Here is a 25,520-nt window from a genome sequence, read left to right as displayed (position 1 = left end):
TCTCAATATCTCCTCTCGTAATCCGCCCCGGTCAGGTACAGTTACTCTCCCGTTGAGAAGTAGAGTGTCATCATCGGCTAAATGATAACCACTAGCATTTGGTCCTTCTGGACTCTTCAGTTCCTCGATAATATTTTTCAGGTTGTCGTCTTGGTGCTGCTCCTCACGAATTCGGTGTAACAGGCTCGCTTGAGTTACGGCTTGTAAACCCAACGGCTCACTAGTCTCTCCTTCTAAGGCTAAAAGCCTAACCTTCTTCAATTCGTCGGCCAAAAACTCCACGTCCTTCTCGGCATCAACTTGTGCTTTTCTTCGGCTTAGCGCATCTGCTACTACATTCGCCTTGCCTGGGTGGTACTGGATCTTCAAATCATAATTGGCTATGAATTCCATCCACCTTCTCTGACGCAAATTAAGATCCGGTTGCGTGAACAAGTTGTTTAAGACTTTGATGGTCCGTAAATACCTGAACCGCTTCTCCATACAAGTATGATCTCCATATCCTCAAAGCAAACACCACGGCTGCCATTTCTAGGTCATGTGTGGGGTAATTCTCCTCATGCTTCCTTAGCTATCTGGAGGTATAGGCAATCACTCTATCCCCTTGCATCAAAACACATCCAACGCCCACTCTTGATGCGTTTGTAAACACAGAATATGGTTGGTTTGGCTCGGGTAAGGCTAACATTGGTGCTGTCGTTAGAGCTTCCTTCAGCTTCCTGAAAGCTTCCTCCACGTCTTCACTCCATAAAAACGGTACTCCTTTCCCAGTAAGTCGTGTTAAAGGCTTCGCAATAGTTGAGAACCCCTTCACGAACTTCCGATAATAGCCTGCCAGGCCTAAGAAACTTCTAACTTCCGACACTATGGTTGGCTTTTGCCAATCCTGAATGGCGGTGATCTTGTCTGGGTCGGCGGACACGCCTTGCTCCGAAACTCGGTGCCCTAGAAATCCAATCTCTCTTTGCCAGAACTTACACTTGCTGAACTTCGCGAACAGCTTCATCTCCCTCAACCTCTCCAACACTTTCCTCAAATGCTCCGCGTGCTCCTCCGCACTCCGCGAGTATATTAAGATGTCATTGATGAATATTATCACGAATCGATCCAAATAGTCATGGAAAACTTCATTCATCAATCGCATGAATGCCGCCGGTGCGTTGGTAAGTCCAAACGGCATTACCACGAACTCGTACTGGCCATATCTTGTTTGAAACGCCGTCTTCATTACATCTTGTTCCGCAATTGAGATTTGATTATAGCCGGAGGCTAAATCAATCTTCGAAAACCAACTTGCTCCTCTGAGTTGATCTAACAGCTCACCAATCCTTGGCAAAGGATACTTGTCCTTGATGGTTATGTTATTGATTCCTCGGTAATCAATACACAAGCGCATGCTTCCGTCCTTCTTCTTGACAAAAAGCACTGGGGCTCCCCATGGCGATGAACTTGGTCGTATAAAACCCTTCTCCAACAGATCTTCTAACTGAGTCTTGAGTTCAGCCAACTCGGCTAGTGCCATGCGATACGGTGCCTTAGCAATCCGGGTTGCTCCTGCCTCAAGGTTTATGGTAAAAGGATGGCTCCTTGGTGGAGGCAATCCTTCCAACGGTTTAAACACGTCCTCAAATTCCTTGACTATGGTAATATCCTCAACTTCCATTCCTTCCTTGTCATCTCCTCCCATGGCGGTAAGAGTGACTAGATAAACCTCATCTTCTTCAACTGATCTTCGAATCCTTGCTGCTGATGCGAAGTATGCCGTTTTATTCGGGCTGATTCCGTTGAAAACTAGAGGTGTCCTTCCTCCATTTTCAAATATAACTTTGCTCCTACTGCAGTCTATATGGGCTTGGTGTTCCGATAACCAATCCATTCCCAAAATAACATCGAACCTATCCAACGGCATCACTAGAGGATTTACCGGGAGATTCGTATCTTCCAAGACTATCGACACTTCCTTGATCCATCTTCTTGTCTTCAAAGGCGGCTGATTACCAGCAGTGTAGACATTGATGTTCACCTCTTCCTCCTCACATAAGTCTCCAAACTTGTCAGCCACTTCGGGAGTCACAAAACTATTGGACACTCCCGAATCAAACAATACATGTGTGGGTTACCACCAACAAGTAGAGTTCCTAAATGCAAAGCAAATACCACAATGCAATGCAATAAACTAATCACACAAACACACAAACACGCAATCAATCACAAGAGAGTTAGAACCCAATCAAACCTGTTATAGGGCCCTTCGCGGACTGCTGAGGTTTAGGTGGCTCTACTCCTAAAGCAAAAACATTTGCTGGGGTTGCTTGCTTCTTCGCTGGGGGTTCCTTCACTTGGTTTGCTGTCTGGGCACGGTTCACAGTTTGGGCGTTCGGTTTGGCCGGCCTTGATGGACATGAGTTCACATAGTGTCCTAACTCGCCACAGTAGAAACATGTGACAGTTGACAGATTGGTACTCTTCGTTTCGTCAACAGTTGGGCAAGCTCGAGCAAAATGCCCCACTTGACCACACACTTAGCATCCTCGCGGATCCATGTTGTTCACATTACGGCCTCCTTGGTTGACATTCATTTTAACTTTACCACGGCCTGCGCCCTAATTCCGTCCTGCCACTTGATTCACTTTCCTAGTGTTCACCACCTTAGTCTGCTGGACGGGTTCCTTCTTTTTATCCTTGGCCGAAATCTCCTTCTCTGTGTCAATGGCTTCCTCAACACTTACTGCTCTCTCTTCTACTTCCGCGACACTCCGGTATGTCACAGCGTGCAACCTTCCCTTTATGTCTGGCCTGAGCCCGTTAAAGAATCTCCGGGCCATAGCTAACTCATCGTCATTTCCTTGGTACAAATACCTCTGAAGTCTTGTAAAAACTCTTCCATAAGCTCGAACAGTCATCTCACCTTGTTCCAGTTGCAGGAACTGATTCTCTAGTCGATCACGTGACTCTGGTGGAAAGTATTTTAGCTCAAACTCTTTCTTAAAGATTTCCCACGTTATAGTCTGAAATTGATAGCGAGGAACTACGCTATCACACCATGCACGAGCATCTTCTTCTAAGAAGTTAACTGCGACCAGTCTCCTATACTCCTCCGGACACCTTGTCATTTCAAAATTATTCTCCAATTCTTTTATCCATGCGTCTGCTAACACAATGTTCGGGTCTCCTTTGAACTTGCCGAATCCTAAGTTCCTCAACAACATTACTAATTTTAGAAATTGGTCGGATGGATCTTCTGCTGCACGATTTGCTTGGTTTTGTTGTTGTTGCTGGATCATGTGACTCAAGAGGTCTCGAATCATCTTAAGGGTCTGCTGGGTTTCTGGTACATTCGGCTCACTTGGTCCTTCTCTATGCACTCGGTCTCCCCTTGGCATGTTCTGATTTGGGTAGGTAGCGAACGGTCCAAACGGTGCAAATCCTGGCGGATACATACCCTCTGGCGTACTGAATCGAGTTGAACTCGTTGGTGTGTATCTCGGCGTCGTGCCAGGTACATCCCATTCAGGCATATACATATTCGGTTCGAATATGCCTGGAAACGATTCCTCTCCTTGCGCATCTCCAAAATGTGAACCCCATTCCTCCAGACCAAACTGCTGACTTGAACCCCTCCCTGTGTCCGGCGAACAAAGCGTCGACCTAGTCCTCTCGGATCCTTGACGAGACATCTGCATCCACGGTCAACAAAAGGGTTTACTTAATCCCATCTAAGCTTAAGTGATGTACGATCCGGATTATCCTAAGTGTCAATTGCGACCATTTGACTCGATAAATCATTTGAAAACGCGAGTCCTATACATAACCATGCTCTGATACCACCGTTGTAACGCCCCCGAAGCGCACTATGACCACACAGGCCATCAGACAGCCCCGAGACGTCACTATGGAAACGTCCACCGACGATCCGGCCGAGTACAAGAACGAATCAAGACCCTTTTGGCCAGTCCATCGGTGAGGTTCCCGACCACACGACACGTCCTTAAGGCTTTACAACCCTACATATACGCCGTGTGTTGAGCCGACTTGGACAAATTCTATATCAGCACGACTCGCTTAATTAAAAGAAATCCGATTGCATTAAAACTTAAATGAGTTTACTACAAACGATTATACAAAAGATTAACAAGGCTTAGTGCCAAAGTTTTGTTCACAATAAAACATACTTTTAATTTTACAATAGACACCAAAATAAAACTACTTCGGAGTCCTATCGTTCACCACGCCCTCTAGTTCCCTCTAGGGTTACCTGCAGCACAACAATATTATCATAAGTAATTTAAGATTACTTAGTGAGTCAGGGTTCCTGCAAAGAATTAAACCCCAATCCCAAACCCCATCAACAAACAACATGCAAGCATAAATAATTGACATGCGAACAAAAACAATCAACATGCAAGCAAATATAAGCAATATGCGAGCATAAGATCTACATGCAAGCGAATTAAACAATTGACAAGCAAGCGCACAACACAACAAGCAATAAGAGATAACATGCGGAAGCTGATAAGCTAAGCAAAATTATTCTACAAGCATTCACAACTACTTGTAATAACATGCAACAACATGCAAGCATAAACACGAAACATGCAACAATTTAACTTGAAATAAAACAATAGTTTTAACAAGTTCTAGTTTATTAGACCCGGTATGCATCCTTTCCCTAAACCCCTCACGAATCATCGAGTCGCAACCACTAAGGCATGCGATCGGATCTCACTCAAAGCCACACCGTCGTGTAGACAGCCTCGGCCAGGGTAGCGAGCCCAGTAATCTCCGAGCTCTTCGTAACCAACCCTACAAACACACGAACATGGGTTGCATGTAGTGGCTGCATGTGGTACGGAATGGGAAGGATGACAATACCAAGTTATACTACGCATAGCCGGAATTTCTCGCGGACTAATACGTATTATAACCTCACCGAAAATTATACTTGAGTTTATATGACTTTAAGCTCATAAGTTTTCAAGTATCTCCAACTCGTTATCGCCCTTGTTGCTAGAACATTTCGAACTAGCAACCGGCTTAACCTCATCTCGCATGCAACTTAGCAAGAAAAACACAAAAGAATTTCAAGTAAATGCATCTAAATGATTCATGCAAACCGCGCACTAGATGGATGTTTTTAATTCTCCATCTAAGCCGGCAAAATATGTGCCTGAACTCACAGTAAACCGTCGATGATCGGTCTCCCTTGGTGAAGCTTCTCTCGCGGCACAATTGGATCGTCTCTTTGGTTAGAATCGATTTCCTTATCGATCTAACCTTGGTCGATAGTCTCGTCTTGCGTCTTCTCTTCTTCTCTTCTTTCTTTTACTCACGGCAACACAACCCTCTTCTTTCTTCCTTCTCCCTCGCTCATTTCTTTCTTTTCTCTCTGAAATTTTTCCTCTCCTTACCCCTTGATATCTTGTGCAAAAATGAGAGAGATGAGGAGCTATTTATAGAGGGGTTGGACGGTGGAGGCAGCCAATGCATGTGGAGAGCTCAATCTTCATTAGTGGTTATTAGAGCATGTCACAACACTTGGTGAGAAATCGATTAGCCACCTTGCATTCCACTAAAACTTGCTTGATTTCTTTAATCACCCACTAAGCTCCACTAACACTCCTTGGATTATTTAATTTCTCCACTAACTCCACTAACTTCTCTTGATTTATTTAATAATCCCACAAAATCCCACTAACTCCTTCTTGAATAAAATAACCACCCCACTAACTCTTGCCTTAACCGATTTTTTGATGATTGAAGATTTCTCTTGCGGTTCGGTTAACATTTCTCGGTCGATCGTCATCGACTCTCGGTAACTCTCGGTCCGTCTCAGCACTCTCGGCAATTTTTCTTGGACTTTCTCGGTCCTTCGGTCATCTTCGGGCAATTCGGCCAATTCTCGATTCGTCCAGTTTTCTCGGACTTCTCTTCATTAAATTTTCTTCTTTCCTTGTTGGCTTCTCTTTCTCACCTTTTGGCCTTGAGATTTCATTTTGTAATTTACCTCTTGGTGAGGGTCATTACAGTGCCTCCTGCTGGGTGAATGGACATGTTTAGATATTGGGGTGTGGAAGTTTCTGTCTGTCATGGGCAAATGACCAGATTTTTGTCTATCGATGTAGATGCAACGTTTGTAGGGTTGAAGACCAAGATAGCAGATGTGTTGGGTGTCAAAGAAGAGGAAAGCAACATGGAGTTAAGCTTTTGGCACCCTAGAGACACAATTATCTTTACATAAAGTAAGATGCCCCCAGTTTCAGTAGACAATAATGTTGAGTTTCAAAAGTTTAGAGTGAAGAATGAAGAGTGTGGTAGACTGTATTTGTATGTTTCACTAAAGAAGAAGAAAGCATTGACCGTCGAGGAAGGACATAATATTGTGTTTACCGATAATGATAAAAACCTGACTGGGATGTTGGTAGACGCAGATGGACAAGGTGATTTGTCATCTGGTGGAGATCCTTTTTTGTCTACTGATTTATAAAGGGGAAGTTATTTACTGTTCATGTCTATTAGAATGTCTATCGGTTTTAGAATGTCTATTGACTTTTTTTTGTTAAGAAACATTGGCAATTGGTTTTTTATTGTCTATCGTATTTATAATGTCTATCGGATTAGAATGTTTACCACCATTAACTTGTGTATGGAGAAGAGACAAAATATTGTGTATGTACATATGGTAATAGAGATGGCAACAAATTAGATTGACTAATACTGCATTCATTGTACAACTAGAAACAGAAATACATGTCCCTCGACTAAGATAGGGTGGGATAAAAGGGTGGACTAAAACAAAAGCAAAACAATCTCCCCTGGGTGGAACAGACATAATTGGGGAAGTAGACAAAAAACAACATAAATATATGTCCATCGCATGGGATGAACATATTTGCCAGATGGTACTCAGTATCCAAATTTCGTAATGGAATACCCAAATGCACAGAGAAGGACAAGTAGGGAATCACTGAACAAAATCCCTGAAGTCCGTGTACCCAGCACTTAAGTCTACGACCATCTCATGGAGGTTGTCGATCTGTTAGGAATTCGACTTGTCATGGAGGTTGTCGATCTGGTCCATCATGGCCACATCATTGTCAGTGACGACACCAGCTACATTACTACAGTAATGAACTATTAATAGGGGTTAGTTAAGCGATAGACAAACTGGTTTTGGAAAACAATTTTCAAAATCAACAATGGATGTGGACATGGTAATGCATATTTAGTCTAGTCCACCCAAAAGAAAGACATAAGTTACGTGTGGACATACACTGGCTGCGGTAACTGGTCCACCTGATGTATTACAGGTTCGGCGCTTTCGTGGTCAGCAGACCTGCATTAGAGGCAACCATGTCAAGGGTGGACACGTACTGCAACCATTGAATCTAGTACACTAAATCGACGAACTAAGGAAAATACTGTTAGACAGACCTTGACTGTTGAAACTGGTCCTCCGGAGGCATAACATACCCAGTTCCAGCATGGTCACCAGACCTGCATTGAAGGCATAATAAGGAGCAACATAAGTAAATTGGGTGGACAAGTAACGGTAGACAAAAAAGATAAGAAGGAGAAGTAACAGGAGACAAAAACCTCTCTTGGTGGATGTCGTCCATCGCCCTAGCTAACCTGCACATTTGGTAACTTGTAAGTTACCGAAGATGGAATGATTTGAAAATGCAATGGTGGACAAAGACCTGTTCTAATGGTTGTCTACTAGTAAGTCAATGGTCTAAAAAAATGTCGGATCTACAAATAGGTCTACCAAACATTTGGTCTATCTTCATATTTTCAAAATAGGGTGGGCAAAAATGCTGGATCTATTAACTGGTCTATCAGATCGGTTTCCACAAGTAGACGAATTACGCAGCTGTTATGAGAATTCGAAACAATAAACACAGACAAACCTGGGAGAGGCGGTAGCGGCCCTTGGCTTTCCCTCGCTTAAAATCTCCGCATCTGACTCTACACTAAAACGAGAAAGACGACCAGTTAAGGTTTTTGGATTTCTTAAAAATCATAAAACAACACAATAATTCTCTTACATACCAAGGGTCGGGTTTAGAAAGAGGTTCCCCTGTCTCGCCGACTGCGGCGGGTGGAGGCGGAAGAAGCGGAGGATTCGGCCGTAGAAGTGACTGTATTAAGTAATTCATCATCACACCCTAAGACGAAGAAGAAAGAGAATTTTGGCGAGGGAGGCGAAGAAACAAAGATTTATGAAAAGAAAAGACAAAACGTGTTACGTTTTACGAAGCTATAAAAATATAAAATTATTTTTATTAAAATTATTTTGTTTAATTTTGGAGACAGATTGATTGGAGGGTAAAGAGGTCTTTTTCCGTGTGTGTGTGGCAGGCGGGAGAAGCAAAAATCGAAAGTGGCATCCATGAGAAAGTTGTTCACTGTTCATGGCAGATTGTATAAAATTATCTTTCTTCTAACGCTATGATTCCTGCTTTTATCATGCTGGAGTTTACATCATCAGGGGTTCGGTATGTACAAGCGAATGAAAACTGAAGGTGTGCGCAGTGTGCCTCGAGGCCCTCAACGCTTACACGCTAGTTGCACTGTTACCCTCTTCTGCTCACTTTAGTGCTGCTTTGAATATGGGAGTTATACTACACAAAGATCGCCTGTGGTATTCAACCTCATATAAACTAAATCTATCTATATTATATAAGGAGAGTTGCATATTCAGAAATTCTTGATCATTTACCTATGATCTACTCTCAAGATCTCAACCAGTTTAATGTGAAGTAAATAATCTAAATTTATATACATGGAGCCGTTTTATTTAGTGAAAGAAGATTGTGAATCCTCAATAAAGTTATGAAGTATCATCTGTCACACTTTTACCAAAACAAAAAAATATATCACCGAGTCTTGAAAGTTTGGTAAAATTTGAAGAGAAATCTTTACTTTATTATTTATGCTTGAATTGTTTACAATGATAAGATAGAGTTTATATAGAGGAAGATAGAAGGAGGGGCCTAGGGTACACATTACTGCACACACATCATTGAGGGGGAACCAAGGGTATCAAATCTGTTATGCACAGAGAGTTGTTGGACTGTGAAACCCATACGCTGATGAGCTGGTAAGGACGTATGGTTTGTCTCAATCACACGATTTGTCTCAATGGCTGTCACAATCACTTTGTTACCGTTGCAAGGTGAAGACAACTTGTTGCTGGGCTTGCTTTTGTGATTACGGCCCATATCTTCTAAGGTCTTGGACCTAAAAGCAGAAGACGGTGCTTCTGTTTGAACTGCAGGATTAATACACCCCCTCAAACTTGGAGTGGAAGGCAAGACAACTCCAAGTTTGTACCGAAGATCACAAAAAAGCTGCTGAGCAAAAGATTTGGTGAAGATGTTAGAAAGCTGATACTCAGCAGGAAACTCACGAGTTGATACTCAGCAGAAAAGTTGTTACAATTTGCTACAACACAATTTCACTACAAGAAATATGGGTATTGATAGCAGAAAAGCATAGCGCAGTTTACACAAATACTATCGTTGATAAAATTTTTAAAATGAATCTATATAATAGCGCTTTTAAAACGCTACACCTCAAAATACATAAGCGGAAACTAAAAATCACTCTTTCCGCCATCACTTAGTAAAAATTAACTAAAAAATCACTTTTCCCCCACTACACTAACAAACCATAGAGTCTGAAAAAAAAAATTTCTCCTTCATCGAGCCTCTCTACTTTCAACCCTAAATCCTCTCCTTTTGATTCGTCTCACGCTCTCTCCACCCTTCAACCCTAAATCCTCTCTTTTTATCTCTTCTTTCATTGAGATTATTCAAATTTGAGACCAAATCAAGCTTCCCAGCAGTCAACCAAGAAAGTGGTTTGAAGATCTGGTGACTCTTCAAAGCACGGCGAAGGCGTCTCTCTCTATCTGAAGATCTAAAAGAGTAAGTTTATGAAAGGGGATTGATATGCTCAAATTTAACCCTGAGCTACTCTCTCAAATTAAGAGATCACTGTAATACTTAGGGGTCGAATTCCACAAGGACTCAACTCTGCAAAATAAATTATAGAGTTTTATAATTATGCTAAACAAATTCAATTGAATTAAAATAAAAGCAATGCAAAATATTAAATAAAAGTTATTGTAAATTCAGAAGATCAAAAATCTAGGCCTAGGGAATTTCTCAAGAAATTATGAAATATTAAATTAATCAATAAATTAGGATTCAAGCAATTAAGAACAGATCTAGAACTCTAAACACTTTTGTAAATTAAATCAGTTCTCACTACAAATAATATATAAATTTAAAACCAGAAAATCCAAATCTCTTTGCAAAATTCTAGGTTAAAAATCAGTAAAATCAAGTTTAGATTGTTCACAAAATTACTAAATCAAATCTCTTTGCAAGAAATAATTTTGCTCATCAAAGGTTTTATCAGGAAAATCAATTATATTCTCATATCAATTTATTTTCCTAGGTTATTAATTCTAGATGGCCAATCAAGGATTAATAATGAAGAACAACATATGATGAAGATCTAGAAAGATAAAGAATCATAAATAAACAGATCTAATAATTCATAAAAACCCTATGAAAAACCCTGAACCTAACAAGCAAACTACTTAGACATAATCAATGAAGTACAAAACATGATTATGAATAATAAGCAATAGAGATTAAAAGAGTAAGAAGGGAGTTCAAGAATTCTTCTCTACAAAGCAGATCTGATATCTCTCTCTCTCCAAAAGCTCTCAAAAATCTCTCAGGATTGCAGGAAAAATAAAACTTGATAGAATAAAAACTTAAGGGCTTGGGAAACCTAAAAACACTATTTATATGTCCTAAAACACGTTAGGGACTTATGTTGCAATTATGGAAAACTTTGGGGCAGAATTGTAAAACTTACAAATTTGTGATTCTTCATCGCCTGAAGAGGGTGTCGATCGATGCTCCAAATCTTGGTGTCGATCGATGCCCATGCTTTGATCCGATTCCAACTTCTCTTCCTTGATGAATTGCTCCAAAATATCTCTAATTGCTCCATTTCGCTCCTTTCATGCTAAAAAACTGTAAAGACTCAAAAACAATCTAGAAACAAATGAAAAACACTAAAAGACTCCTTATATCATTGTTAAAAACCATAAAAACCATGATATATCAACTCCCCCAGACTTAGCCTTTGCTTGCCCTCAAGCATAACATAAGCTTAGACCTGTGAAAGAGGTTTGAAAACAGGGAACTCACTCAATTGCAGATTATTCTTATTCACACTCTTCATTTACCTGACTCAAGAACTTACTTCTTATACTCAACCATGATAAGCATCAACATTGCTTACTCAAATCCCACAATCCTTTGGAATCTCTGAAATCCCCATTGTCATCTCATTACATAAATTAAAGCAAGTACAAGTGAGTTCTTACCTTGTGTGTATTCAACAGTGGCATGTGGATTCTCTTCAGGCCAAGACTTTCTTCTTACATCTCCTTTCCTCTCCCTTTTCTCACTTCCAATTTTTTTTTTCTCTTTTCTTATTTTTTTTTCTTCTAATCAAAGGTGTAAGCGAATACCGGGGTCATCGGTAATTTACCTACCCCTCGCTTCCAAGCTTTGTGTGATCATTTGACTCAAGAGTAGAATAATGAGGTCACTGGTAATTTACCTACCTCTCTAAACTGATCAAAATCATCTAATCTTTTATTCTCTTTTTCTTTAAAGCACTGAAGGGAAGAGAGAGGGAAGACAGACTTTGAAAAATTGCACTGTCTTATATGGCCCGAAGAAGAAGTCTAGTCCACTGATTTCCAACCCCAAAGTAAGAGATTAAGTCCGGTTAAAATCCTGATAAAGGTTGAGACAACGTTAGATCAGTCAGATATCCATTGAATAAGGGCTTTCAGGATTTTTGATAAGGCTCATAGTATTTCTAAGCTTCAGTTCTGAGATCAAGCATAAAAAAATTAATCATTAGAGTGTTAGCCAAATAAGAGAAATCATTAGTCAAGATCATAATTCCCAAAGAAAAAAAGAAAAATTTTGAAAAATTTGACTCAAACTTTATGGTTTTGACTGACACAACTGAAACTCAAAAACAGAAAACATAGTTAGTAACTAACCTCCCCCAGACTTAAGCAACACTGTCCCCAGTGTTATCAAGTAAGAGGAAAGCAAAAATAAAAATAAAATAAATAAAAATCAAAATCAAAAGAAAAAGAAAAACCTACCAGTGGGTTGCCTCCCACTAAGCGCTTGTTTTCAGTCATTAGCTTGACTGTGCTGGAGTTCAAGCATCCGGTGGATCATAACGTGGCAGTGAATGCCTCTGAGTGAGTGACCTCTTCATCCAAGGTGGTGTATAAGCAGTAGGTGCATGAAGCTTGCCAAGGATGTGAGGAACATAACAAGGGCGGGATTTAGGGATGGGTTTGCTTCTCTTATGTCCTGCAAAATCATCAACAGAAGAAACAAGTGCTCTACGATAATCTCGTGGCTTGGTTAATTGCAAAACAGTTTTTATCTCTTTGAAATTCTTGTTGATGATAGGAGAAAGTTTAGGTGAAGAAGATACATACCTTGGCCTTACCTGAGGACTCTGAAGTGTGGATTGGTGACTCTTCTGTCTGGGAACAGCTTTCTTACTTGGAGCATCAATCTTGGAGTTGTTCTGTCTTGGTCGTGGAGGGGTGTCGATCGATACCCTCTTGGTGGTGTCGATCAACACTGCTTCTGATGCTCGTGTAACAGAAACTTTTTCAATAGAAAAAGTATGTCTATCAATAGTAGGAGCTCTCCTCAGCTTATCCATCTCAAAGTTTATACTCAAACCATCCACATTCAGTTCTATGTGTCCCTTCTGCACATCAATGACTGCACCAGCTGTAGCCAAGAAAGATCTTCCTAAGATGAGAGGATCTTTAGGCTCTGTATCATACTTCAGCACCACAAAGTCAGTGGGAATCATGAAGTTGCCAACCTTAATTGGAATATCCTCTAAAACACCTTCGGGAATTCTTCGGGATCGATCAGCCAAGATAAGAGAAATCTGAGTTGGCTTGAATTATGTCATCCCTAGTCTCACAGCAACAGAATGTGGCATCAAGTTGATGCTAGAACCTAGGTCACAAAGTGAGTGTGCAAACCTTCTTGTGGAGATAGAGCAATCAAGTACAATGCTTCCAGGATCTGGTAACTTCTCCGCAGTCCTACATTGAATGATTGCACTCACTTCCTTAGAGACAACCACCTCCTGCTTCTTCTCTTTCTTCCTCTATGGTGGCTGGTTTAACAGAATTGCACTGACATCCTTAGTAAGCAGTGCTCCTTCCTCAGTGCTCAAACCATTTGATACCATTCTCTTGACATAGCACCTAAGTGGTGGTGAAAGCTTCACTGCATCAATCAATGGCATCTCAATCATCACCTTGTCCATCATTGCCTTGCATCTAGCTTCCTCCATCTCCTGCTTAGACTTTCTTGGCTTGGGAAAAGGAACCTTAGGCTTGTAGACCCTTTCAGCAGCTGGAACCTGAGATTTTGCAGTTTCTAGGTTCATCAGAGAGGAGTGTCGACCGACACCCAGGTGGTGTCGATCGACACCATCATCTGAACCTGAGAATTTGGTCGATTTCTCTTCATGTTCTGCAGAAGCAATTTCAACAGCATCTTCATCCCTCACAGATATGGCATTACAAGCATGCTTGGGGTTTGACTCTGTTCTTCCAGGAAGAAAACCCTCTTGTCGTTTGATAGACCCAGCAGTCTGAATAACCTGATTCTCCAACTTCTTGACATGAATGTTCAATGCTTCAATCTTTCCATTCAGCTCAGTGTAGACATTGTCAATCTTCCCATTGAATGTCACTATCAATTGCTCATGTCCTTGCAAAAGCTGCTCAAGCATGGCTTCCATTGTACTCTCTGAAGAATTCTTAGGAGGTTGAGACTGATAGGATGAGTTCCCATAGGTTCTTGTATAGCCATTGTTCTGTTGCTGCTTCTGGTCACCATTGTAAGGTCTGTTACCTTGCTGATTACCGAATCTTTGTCCCTGATACCCAGCTCCATAAACATAGTTGACATTCTCCTCTGTATTCTCTGGCTCTGGATCAAATGTCTCAACTTCAGCAGCAAATTGGACTGACTTCTTTCCCACAAGAAGATTGTGCACTGAATCAAGCTTGGCATTAACAGAAGCAAGCTGATTTGCATCAAACTCTCCATGCAGTCTCTTTCTTTCAGCATCAGCTCTTTTAGTGTTATTTCTAGAAGCCAAATTTTCAATCAAAACTTCAGCATCTTCTAGAAATCTTGTCTTGAAGTTCCCATGACTTGCAGCATCTAAAGCTAACTGATACTTCCAGTCACACCCTCTAAAGAAGATACTCAACAGTTGTACCCTTGAAAAACCATGGTGTGGACAGTCCCTTTGATAAGCTTTGAACCTCACCCAAGCTGCCTTGAAATCTTCATCATGCCCTTGCCTAAATGAAGAGATCTTGACTCTCAGCTCATCTGACATTGCATCATCATAGAAATTATTGAGGAAAGCCACCTTGATACCATGCCAATTCGTCAAAGATCCAGCTGGCAACTGCTTCAACCACTGAGATGCCTCTCTTGCAAGTGAGTATGGGAAGAGCTTGCAGAATATGAAGTCCTCAGTCACTCCATTAGCCTTGATACTGGTCACAAGATCCTCAAAGTGCTCAATATGGTCTAGAGGCTTCTCATGGGGCAGGTTTGAGAAAGGTCTCTGCCCAACCAGTTGAAAGTAAGCAGGCTTCAGCTCAAAATCATTCATCTGGAATGGTGGAGGAACAATAGCAGACCGGTTCTCATACACAAGATCAGCCCGGTTATAGTCAGCAATGGTCCGGATCAGGTCCCGGTTTTGATTCTGTCTTCGAACTGGGTTCTGTACGTGGTTGGCAGCTCCATGTCCATCTGCAGGAAGGGGGTGTCGATCGATACCCTGTTGGTGTCGATCGACACCGTCGACACCATCAGCTGGTTCGTCGACGACAGCAATTTCAGCAATCACATTGACCTCAGCATCAACTTTTGGCCCTGCTCATTGCGCAAGTGGCCCTCTTGATCCCTCAAAGCACCATCCTCATCTCGCATCAGAATGATTGGGTTAACCATCTTCAAAGATTTGGCTGCTTTTCGGTTCTCACACTCAAGTTTTCCCAACTCTTGGTTTGAAAGTTTCAGAATTGGACTAGTCTTGTTGCTCCTTGTGTTAGGCTTATTAGGCATACACCTGAAACACACAAGAGAAAAGAAAACAAAAGCGTGTAAGTTTCAAATAAAAATAAAAATTTAGACAAAATCTAAAACTAAAATCTAATGGTAGATCAAAGAGTCCCCGGCAACATCGCCAAAATTTGATATGCTCAAATTTAACTCTGAGCTACTCTCTCAAATTAAGAGATCACTGTAATACTTAGGGGTCGAATTCCACAAGGACTCAAGTCTACACAATAAATTATAGAGTTTTATAATTATGCTAAACAGATTAAATTGAATTAAAATAAAAGCAATGCAAAATATTAAATAAAAGTTGTTGTAAATTCAGAAGATCAAAAAGCTAGGCCTAGGGAATTTCTCAGGAAATTATGAAATATTAAATCAATCACTAAATTAGGATTCAAGCAATTAAGAACAGATCTAGAACTCTAAACACTTTTGTAAATTAAATCAGTTCTCACTGCAAATAATATCTAAATTTAAAACCAGAAAATCCAAATCTCTTTGCAAAATTCTAGGTTAAAAATCAGCAATAAAATCAAGTTTAGATTGTTCACAAAATTACTAAATCAAATCTCTTTGCAAGAAATAATTTTGCTCATCAAAGGTTTTATCAGGAAAATCAATTATATTCTCATATCTATTTATTTTCCTAGGTTATTAATTCTAGATGGCCAATCAAGGATTAATAATGAAGAACAACCTATGATGAAGATCTAGAAAGATAAAGAATCCTAAATAAACAGATCTAATAATTCATAAAAACCCTATGAAAAACCCTGAACCTAACAAACAAACTACTCAGACATAATCAATGAAGTACAAAACATGATTCTGAATAATAAGCAATAGATTAAAAGAGTAAGAAGGGAGTTCAAGAATTCTTCTCTACAAAGCAGATCTGATCTCTCGTTCTCCAAAAGCTCTCAAAAATCTTTCAGGGTTGCAGGAAAAATAAAACTTGATAGAATAAAAACTTAATGGTTTGGAAAACCCAAAAACACTATTTATATGTCCTAAAACACGTTAGAGACTTATGTTGCAATTATGGAAAACTTTGGGGCAGAATTGTAAAACTTCCAATTTTGTGATTCTTCATCGCCTGAAGAGGGTGTCGATCGATGCTCCAAATCTAGGTGTCGATCGATGCCCATGCTTTGATCCGATTCCAACTTCTTCCTTGATGAATTGTTCCAAAATATCTCTAATTGCTCCATTTCGCTCATTTCATACTAAAAACCTGTAAAGACTCAAAAACAATTTAGAAACAAATGAAAAGACACTAAAAGACTCCTTATATCATGGTTAAAAACCATAAAAACCATGATATATCAGGGATCTAGGGTTTTTATTTAATTTTGGTGTATTTGAGTTTAAGATCTAGGATTCCAATCATATTCCCAATTTGATGGTGATAGGCAGCCGAGATCCCCAATTCGATTTGTCTCGACGAGGCTTATTCGCTAAAGGCAAAAAATCAAGTAAAGCTAATAAATTTATTCTCTAATCTAAGAATGATTTTGTTAAAGCTTCTTCTTCTTGTTATACTAACTCTTTTATCTTCTTATTCTTCTTCAGAGGACGTTTCATCAGCAGCAACAGGTATGGTCGACACTTCTCCAGATATCAGACCTAGCATGAAAGCAGCTGCCTCTTCTCAAATAGAGGTAACTGTTGATGCCTTGTCTCCTAATTTAACTAAACTCCGTACCCGAAGAGCAGCTCCTGGTTTCTTTCTTCTTTCTTTCCTCTTTATCTATTCATATTTGGCTTAATCAATCAAAGGTTACCTGATATTTCCACTGTGTTTTCTTAAAAGAATCATGTTGCTGCTCAGGTATATTGTCACCAACTCCCTATGTACATCATCTTGTTCTTCATGTATCATTCGGAACAAATATATTAATTTGGTTATATGGTTTTTTTTAGCATTTTGTATGGTTTAGACTTTAGAACAAATATATCAATTTGTGGAACTTTCACATCAGACTCAGTTACATGCATTCATCATTCGGACTTGTCTTATCTCATGTATATCTGCATGAATTATCTTAAAATCTTATCTTTTGCTTGGTGTTGCAGAGATTATTTCGGTGATGACAAATGATGGACGCAACATTGTTGTATGTTGTTTTCTCTTAAAGGTTTTCACATGTTTTTAAAGGTTTTAACCATGCTACAAATATAATTCTAGATAAATCTGATGAACAAGTGTTATCCACAAAGGTTAGATTCTGATTTCTGTTTCTCCTTACTAAAAAGGATCATCCACAAAGGTTAGCTTCATAATTTTTTCTCTTGCAGGATATTCATCTTTAAACAATGGCAAGGGCTTACCAGCTAGCATAACAAAAGAAGTGTCTAAGAAGGTATGAAGCTTTTCACTTGGATTTTAAGATTGATACATGTGGGATTTATGGTTTGAACTTTGGCTGTTATTTCAGACTTAAAAAACTAATGATGGTTCGTAGAATCGTTGATGTGGTGCAGGTGTTGTTTTGGTGTCTTTGAAGGTGAGGATCTGAGGAGGACTTTGTTTGTTTCCATGGTGTATCTTACATGGGTTCTGGTTTCTGGTTTCCATGGTGTCGGATAATAAAGGTATATTCAATCATACCCATATACATCCGAGTGATGCTATAGGTGCATGACAAATCAGTTTTTTTTTTGTTACTATGACATGTTTTAAAATCTTTGTTCTTCAGAAAAGTTACGAAAGTTTTCACCAAGGCAGCTGAGTACATGGAGATTGATGATGAACCTTTGCATAAGTTCTTTATGTCAGTTAGGAGTGAGCTAAATTTTGACCTGAAGAACATGAAGCAAGAGCAAGCTAAGTTTTGGAAACAGCATCTTCGCCTTCTTGAGGAGTTATTGAAGGTCTAAAAAAATCTCTAGGTTCATGTTTTTGTTGATTGTAGTATTTGTAATCTTAGGTTAAGAGTTGGTTTGAGACTTATAATGTATGTAGTGTATTGTACTTGAAATGTTTAAAATGATATGTATTGTATTTTGAAGCTTCTATATAGTTTTTCTTATATATTGTTTTGCAAAAGCTGTATATATATAATATATATAATCAGGCTGCCTGGAAAATATATTACAACAATAATATATAGTTACAGTTCACAAAACCATAGTACATATATTTCGCTACTATTAATTATATTATGGCAAATAAAAAATGCTACTAATAATTTTAATATAGTGATAAAATAGCGCTATTATAAATAGACAATTGATAGCATACGGAAAAAACACTATTGTATATGCCTCCTCTAAGATAGCACCAGCAAAGATAGCGTTTACGGAATCGCTATCAAATCGATATCATAGCGTTTTTCGTTTGCTAAGAATATGCCTATTTCTTGTAGTGTTTGCTACCACTTTCTAGGCGCAAATATATTTTTGAAACTAATTTGTAGCAAACATAAATTAGTGACAAAAATATGTAAATTTTCTGTAAACCAAAAACTGTAGTGTGTCTGTATGCTCGGATATGACATGCAATGAGGTAGGGTGAATTTTTAAAAGAGTTAATTCATTATACCGGGAATTTAGTATTTTTGTTGAAATCGAACCAAACCGATCTAATTCAAACCGAATACCAAATAAACCAAAGTCCGGGTGGATCCGGTTCAGCCAATTTGGTTCGTATTCCACACGTGTACATAAACCCTAAATTGTCCCTTCCTCTCTCGTGAGTCCAGAGAGAGCTTCATTCATTCTCCATAAACCTTAAATCCCCAATTTTTTGAAGCTAAGAACGAAAGTGAAATCGTGAACTTCATCTTCTTCCTCTTCTCTCTTCCAAACAAACCCCTTATTCCGGATTCTCACGGTTTTGCACACTTCTCAAAGCTTGGAACGATGGAGAGTGATGGAGAAGAAGAAGTGAGAAGGATTGTGACTGATGAAGAAAAGCTAGAAGCCCAAAATTTCAACATATTCGATCTCCCTGACGTACTTAAAGGACTTCCTCCGCATCTGGAACTCCAGCGAACTCGTGTTGTCTGCGAAGTTAAAGCTCCTTTACATGTAAGTTACAATATGCTCTGTATTGGCTTTGTCTCAATGCCGCTCATGTGGGTTTGCTGTGTTTATTACTAATTCCAAATTTTTTCTTGTGGGTTTGTCAATTTCGTCAGAATCCGAATGGTACTGAGTGATGATCGTTTGAAATTTGAAGTCTTTTAATTTGTGTTTGTGTGTTTTTGTTTGTAAGGCCACGGGTACCATTTACTCGGGTGCCTATATCTCTTCGGGAGTGGACAACAGTGTGAATCTAGAAAACTTCTCTGAGAATTTCAAAGTTGATGTGATTAGTCTCACAAAGACAGATATGGTGTTCGATATGATTGGTATCCCTCCAGGAATCGCTAATGCTTTCAGAAGAATCCTCTTAGCTGAGGTCTGACTCCACCTTTGATGAATCCTTTATTACTAGAATCTTTGGTTTAAAGTGTGTTCATTTGTTTGCAGCTTCCTTCAATGGCTATTGAAAAAGTGTTTGTAGTAAACAACACTTCTATTATTCAAGACGAAGTTCTTGCTCACAGGTTGGGTCTTATTCCAATCGTGGCTGATCCGAGGCTCTTTGAATATTTATCCGGTAAGGAAATATTCTGTGGCATGTGATTCATCTTTATAAGCTCATGATTCTTTGTGTCACAATCTTTGTTTTTAATCTCTGTGTCATAGAAAACGATCAGCCAAATGAAAGGAACACCATTGTTTTCAAACTCCATGTGAAATGTCCAAAAGGTGACCCGCGTCGTAAAGGTAATATTTCTTCTTTGGTTAGCACAAGAAGAGCAGTCATTGTCTTATTGTTAGTTTGATCTCTCATGAACGGTGTCATTTTTAATTTCTTGAAGTTTTAAGTAGCGAATTGAAATGGTTACCAAATGGGAGTGAGCTTCTCAAAGAATCAGCAGGAGGTTCAACCACAAAGCCAAAAACTCATACTTCATTCAGCCGCAGCCAAGATTCCTTCCCTGAATTTGCAGATAATCCTATCATGCCGAGCTTTCAAGATATATTGATAGCAAAACTCGGCCCTGGCCAGGTACTGTTTTATTTATTTATTATATTCCTCTTAATTGTTACACTTAAGAAGACTTTACTTGCGATGAGAGATGAAAGACTTGCATCTCCTTCTATCTTTTTCTTGCAGGAGATTGAGCTTGAAGCTCATGCGGTTAAGGGCATTGGTAAAACACATGCAAAGTGGTCTCCAGTAGCTACGGCTTGGTATCGAATGTTTCCTGAGGTGAGAAGTTCACCACAATCTTTTGTGCTTTCTCTTTTCTTGACTCGTCCTAAGCTTCTTCATAACGCTTTTTATTTATAATATCTTAGGTGATTCTACTAAAGGAATTTGAGGGTAAGCATGCTGAAGAACTCCTAAAAGTCTGCCCCAGGAAAGTTTTTGACATTGAAGAGATGGGCCAAGGTGAAGTAAAAGCCCTCCCTAGTTTCCTTCAAAGTCTTCTTACTTGCTTTTTAAGTAACAATAAGAGATTCTGATGAAAAAACCGAGGACATTGGCTTGCAAGTCTCTCTGCAATTTGATTTCATATTGACTTCCAAATGTGGAAAACAGGTAGAAAAAGGGCAACCGTAGCTCGGCCGCGTGACTGCTCCTTGTGTAGAGAATGCTTAAGAGAAGGAGACGAAACAATAGAAGGAGAAGCAAAATCAAAAGGTAAAGCAGAAGCAAAATCAGAAGGAAAAACAGAAGCAAAATCAGAAGGAAAAACAGAAGCAAAATCAGAAGGAAAAGCAGAAGCGAAAGGAAAAAGAGATTGGGTGGACCAAGTGGCTCTGCGCCGTGTCAAGAACCATTTTATATGTAAGAACCTCTCAATTTAACTAGGCAATTCATGATGTGAAAGACATTCTAATTGAGTTTTTTTATTGTCTTTGTCAGTTACAATCGAGTCTACCGGATCACAGCCTCCGGACGTTCTTTTCACAGAAGCAGTGAAGATATTGGAAGACAAATGTGAACGTGTAATCTCTGAACTCTCTTGAGAAGAGGTCTTATAGGTTTAACTCTACCGGTTTAGTTCAGTTTTGGGTTTTGTATCGAGAGTTTATACGAAGAACACTGACATTTTGTGGGTTTTTGGTTCGACAATCGGTTCAAATTAGAATTCATTTGAACGTTGAAGAGAAAGATATATGGATAGTACGTATATTCACAATTTCACTCTTAAGCACTGAACAGAGGGAGATTTATATGAATTAGTAATTTGAAATCTATAGCTGATGAAAATTATAACTATGTACGAGGGTATATAAAAGATGAGAAATCTGTAGACCAGTTTTTCAAGTTACAAGACAAAGAGTCAAAGATGGTAAATTTAAAAAAGAAGAATAGAACTATTTTGGTAAATACTCTTGGGATATTCTGCCTAACTAATATATGTATACAATTTACTAAACAAGCCATTCATATATTTTTGAGATTAGATGACAATAAATATACATATATATATATTGTAACATCCGCGAACCAATTTTTGTAATTTTGGTGTGGGTGTCGATCGACACCCTTGGTGGCATCGATCAACACCATGTGTTCCGGTTTGGTCGGGTTCGTTTTAATTGTCGATTGGTTCGGTTTGGTTCAATTAAAATCCCTAAAAATCGTGTGTAAAAGGGGAAAACGACCCTAGGTCGTGTTATTTTGTTGGTAGTCGCCGCTTTTGAGAGAAAGAGAAAGAGAGAAAAGAGAGAAAACGTTTCTGAGTTTTCTGGGCTTGTTCTTAGAGATTTTGGAGAGATCTGAGGCAGTGGAAGTGTTAGCTGTTGCTGGGAACGAAGGGGGAGCTTCTGGGGGTGTTGTTTTCCACGTTCCTCAATTCAATCTTCCTGTTCTTGAGGTGAGTGCTTGACCATGGTTGATCTAAGCATGAGATCTCTCTTGTTTGTGTGTTTTCTTTGCTGTTTGTGTTGTTTTGTTGCTTGGGTTCGTTGTTTTTGTGATTCCCAGTGATTTCTGAGGTAATTGGGTGAGTTTGAGACGGATTCGAGATGATTGGGAAGGAGAGTTCGATGTTCGGTTTCGCGCAGATCGTGTCTGCAGAGGAGGCATCGGTCGACACTAGGAAGCATCGGTCGACACCATTTGGAGTGGCATCGGTCGACACTGTTTAGCATCGGTCGACACCATTGTTTGTAGCATCGATCGACACCGTGAGGCATCGGTCGACACTGGTCTCAGTCGAGACTTGATTTCCTGGTTTGATGTATTGTTGTGTGTTGTTTGTTTTGCTTAAACTTGAGGGTCTCATATGCTTGTGTGTATAACCCAGTAGATGGGAGGACGGCCTCACTAAGTATTTATGATAATACTTACGCATCTCAATTGTTGTTTGTGGTGTGCAGGTAAAGGCAAAATGTGATCGTGGAATCAAGGCGATGATGAAGGGATGTTCTAGAGGCTTGTTTGATTGTGGTCTAGCTGATGTTAGATTGCTAGATTAAGTCATTGGAACATTGTAGGATGTTAGCTTATGGTTATTTCTTTGTTTGGATTATGATGTTATTGAAATATTATTGGAATTGTTTTATTTGGTTATCCGCTGTTATTGATTGTTGTTGGGATGTTAGTGGGTATGGGACCACTAGTAAATGAGGTATTAAAAAAAAAAAAAACGGGAAGGGTTGTTTCATTTTGGTATCAGAGCCCTTACGGTTCTAGGACTAGGATTCATTGTGCTTTTGCTGTTGATGTTTAGGATTCCATGTTATGATTGATTGTGTGAGTCGGTCAATTGAGTGTGGCATGAAGTCCTAGAACATCCTCTTCGAGCCTGTGTTGTGATTCCACGGTAAGTTGTGTTTCTTGTGTATTAGAATTATTGTTTGCTTAGCCTTCTGTTCTTGGATGATACAGATGGTTAGGGGTGAGGATGCTGTTGGTCGCGGTCGTGGTCGTGGTCGGGGTCGGGGACGAGGTCAGGTTCCTGAGGCCAGTGTGAGTGTGACCCAGAGCATGGCCAGTGAGGAGGTGGCGGAGTCACAGGTTCATCCTAGTGTGTCTGGAGACCAGGCTGGTTTGGGTGACGGCAGGGCGGATGGGCCCGGTGTTGGTCACGGTGTTGCCCCGGGTGTGGGGGTTGCAGCGGGAGGTGCTCCAGGCAGGGAGGATGTCTTGATGGACTTGCTAGCTCAGGTTTTGCAGCGACTTCCAGCAGTTGTGCCGCCAGTGGTTGGTGGGCAGGATCCAGTAGTGCCGCCAGTGGTTGGTGGGCAGGATCCGGTAGTGCCGCCCGTGGGTGGTGGGCAGGGTCCAGCGGTGCAGCCTGTGGCGGGTTTGCAGGCAGGTGTGCAGCCGGGGGCCGAGGTTGTGGATGCTCAGTATGTGCGGATGATGGAGCAGCTGCGGCATGTGGGAGCAGGGTATTTCTCAGGAGGTACCGATCCGAGTGTAGCGGATGAGTGGAGAGAGCGGATGGAGGATATTTTCCTTTCGCTTAGGTGTCCCGACCGGTACAGGGTGGATCTGGCAGTGTTCTACTTGTCAGGAGATGCTCGTGTGTGGTGGAGGTCGGTGACAGCACGGAGGGTGCAGAGGGGTATGTCTTGGGGAGATTTTGTGGGGGAGTTTAACTCCAAGTATTTTCCTCAGGAGGCTCTTGATCGTATGGAGGCACGGTTCTTGGGTTTGACTCAGGGGGACCGTACAGTGCGGGAGCTGGATGCAGAGTTCAGTCGGCTTGTGGGGTATGCAGGCAGGGCATGGGAGCCAGAGGCGGCTCAGGTGCGGAGGTTTTTGTTGGCTCTGCGGGATGATTTGAGGACTCGGTGCAGAGTGAGGAGCTATGCTATGAGAGCAGAGCTGGTTGAGGTTGCAGCTGGGATAGAGGATGACTTGAGGTCACAGGTGGTTGTGGTCAGTTCGTCGGTGCAGCCACAGCAGTCTCAGCCGCTTTCTGTTCCTAGCAAGGGTGGCAAGCCTGCGCAGGGGCAGAAGAGGAAGTTTGATGTTATGCAGAGATCGAGGCACGGGGGTGCGAAATGCTTTGGGTGTGGTAGTAGGGACCACAAGGTGTCTAGCTGTCCACAGAGAGGTGAGCAGCGGGCAGTGACAGAGCAGCGGGCGGTGACGGAGCCGCGGACAGATACTCGGGTGTGTTACTACTACAGAGAGACGGGGCATATCAAGCCTCGTTGTCCCAAGTTGCAGCAGAGGGCGGTAGCAGTGTTGCAGGCTGGAGCTCAGCCAGGGGTGCAGCACGGTGTGCAGCCGGTGGGTTGGATTGAGCCGACGACTCAGGTGTACTCGACTCAGGAGCCCGGTGGCACTAGTGCAGGAGCGATCACAGGTATAACTTCTGAGATTCGAACTTAGTCAATTCAATAGTTTAGATTATATTTGTTTTTGTTTGTGGTCAAGTGTTAGGTTCTCAACACATGAGGTTTGTGTAGGGACCTTGTTGGTGGGCGGGTTTAAGTCCCATGTTATGTTTGATTCTGGAGCTTCTCATAGCTTCATTACTCCGGAGTGTGCCGTGAGTGCGGGGATCAGTGGGGATTCTGGAGAGCGTTCAGGAGTTGTCAGAGTTGTTGGAGACAAGTTTCTGAGGGTTATTGGACGAGCTGGAGGAGTTGATATTCAGATCGCAGGAGAGTCGTGGCCAGCGGATTTGCTTATCAGTCCAGTGGAGTTGTATGACGTTATCCTTGGTATGGATTGGTTGCATCGGCATAAGGTGCATTTGGATTGCTATCGGGGTAGAGTGGAGTTTGAGCGTCCAGGAGGGAAGTTGGTTTTTCAGGGTATTAGACCGACTTCGGGGAGTCTCGTGATCTCAGCCGTTCAGGCAGGGAAGATGATCGAGAAGGGCCGTGAGGCCTATCTGGTTACTATATCTATGCCAGAGTCAGTGGGGAAGTCTACGGTTAGCGGTATTCCGGTTGTGGAGGACTTTGAGGATGTGTTCCAGTCATTGCAGGGATTACCACCATCTCAGTCGGATCCTTTTACCATTGAGCTGGAACCGGGGACGATGCCGTTATCCAAGGCTCCTTACAGGATGGCTCCAGCAGAGATGGCAGAGCTGAAGAAGCAGCTGGAGGATTTGTTGGGCAAGGGTTTTATCCATCCTAGTTGTTCACCGTGGGGAGCTCCGGTGTTGTTTGTTAAGAAGAAGGATGGGAGTTTTCGGTTGTGTATTGACTACCGAGGTTTGAACCGAGTTACTGTGAAGAACAAGTACCCTCTCCCGAGGATTGATGAGTTGTTGGATCAGTTGAGGGGTGCTACTTGGT

The 25,520-nt window shown here is 41.0% G+C and overlaps 2 protein-coding genes, 1 long non-coding RNA gene and 1 other non-coding gene across 4 annotated transcripts; 3 read left to right on the top strand and 1 right to left on the bottom strand.

The window, feature by feature from the left end:
• Positions 1-571: 571 nt before the first annotated feature.
• LOC147931059 (uncharacterized) lies at positions 572-3,677 on the bottom strand. The gene is made up of 4 exons (XM_087477158.1): positions 2,631-3,677; positions 2,227-2,423; positions 1,427-2,078; positions 572-1,348 (listed from the first exon to the last, which is right to left on the bottom strand). Exons 1-4 carry the CDS (start codon positions 3,675-3,677, stop codon positions 572-574), a joined length of 2,673 nt encoding a protein of 890 aa, XP_087333284.1.
• A 10,712-nt stretch (positions 3,678-14,389) lies between these two features.
• LOC147931058 (small nucleolar RNA R71) lies at positions 14,390-14,496 on the top strand. The gene has a single exon (XR_015576903.1). It is a non-coding gene; the product is annotated as a small nucleolar RNA R71 (small nucleolar RNA).
• A 2,831-nt stretch (positions 14,497-17,327) lies between these two features.
• On the top strand, positions 17,328-18,258 carry LOC104732586 (uncharacterized). Its single transcript, XR_002034554.2, has 4 exons — positions 17,328-17,462; positions 17,541-17,605; positions 17,727-17,837; positions 17,942-18,258. It is a non-coding gene; the product is annotated as an uncharacterized LOC104732586 (long non-coding RNA).
• Positions 18,259-18,921: 663 nt separating this feature from the next.
• Positions 18,922-21,445, top strand: LOC104732585 (uncharacterized). The gene is made up of 9 exons (XM_010452149.3): positions 18,922-19,274; positions 19,462-19,647; positions 19,719-19,848; positions 19,938-20,018; positions 20,114-20,304; positions 20,413-20,508; positions 20,598-20,691; positions 20,842-21,090; positions 21,169-21,445. The coding sequence occupies exons 1-9, from the start codon at positions 19,107-19,109 to the stop codon at positions 21,270-21,272; spliced, it is 1,299 nt and encodes a 432-aa protein (XP_010450451.2). The 5' UTR covers positions 18,922-19,106; the 3' UTR covers positions 21,273-21,445.
• The last annotated feature ends 4,075 nt before the right edge of the window (positions 21,446-25,520 follow it).

The sequence above is a fragment of the Camelina sativa genome, chromosome 12, assembly GCF_030686135.1.
Source record: "Camelina sativa cultivar CO46 ecotype springtype chromosome 12, ASM3068613v1".
In the NCBI taxonomy this organism is placed as follows: Eukaryota; Viridiplantae; Streptophyta; class Magnoliopsida; order Brassicales; family Brassicaceae; genus Camelina; species Camelina sativa.
This window is presented reverse-complemented; position numbering and strand designations above follow the sequence as displayed.

What these genes read in the sequence shown, in the direction of transcription:
- LOC147931059 (XM_087477158.1), bottom strand. Translation starts at nt 3,677, where the DNA reads ATGTCTCGTCAAGGATCCGAGAGGACTAGGTCGACGCTTTGTTCGCCG. An exon ending in AGGTGGTGAACACTAGGAAA is followed by an intron (nt 2,424 to 2,630) that starts GTGAATCAAGTG and finishes TACTGTGGCGAG; the next exon opens with TTAGGACACTATGTGAACTC. An exon ending in CATCGCCATGGGGAGCCCCA is followed by an intron (nt 1,349 to 1,426) that starts GTGCTTTTTGTC and finishes ATAACCATCAAG; the next exon opens with GACAAGTATCCTTTGCCAAG.
- LOC104732585 (XM_010452149.3), top strand. Translation starts at nt 19,107, where the DNA reads ATGGAGAGTGATGGAGAAGAAGAAGTGAGAAGGATTGTGACTGATGAA. An exon ending in AAGTTAAAGCTCCTTTACAT is followed by an intron (nt 19,275 to 19,461) that starts GTAAGTTACAAT and finishes TTTGTTTGTAAG; the next exon opens with GCCACGGGTACCATTTACTC. An exon ending in CAAAACTCGGCCCTGGCCAG is followed by an intron (nt 20,305 to 20,412) that starts GTACTGTTTTAT and finishes TTTTTCTTGCAG; the next exon opens with GAGATTGAGCTTGAAGCTCA.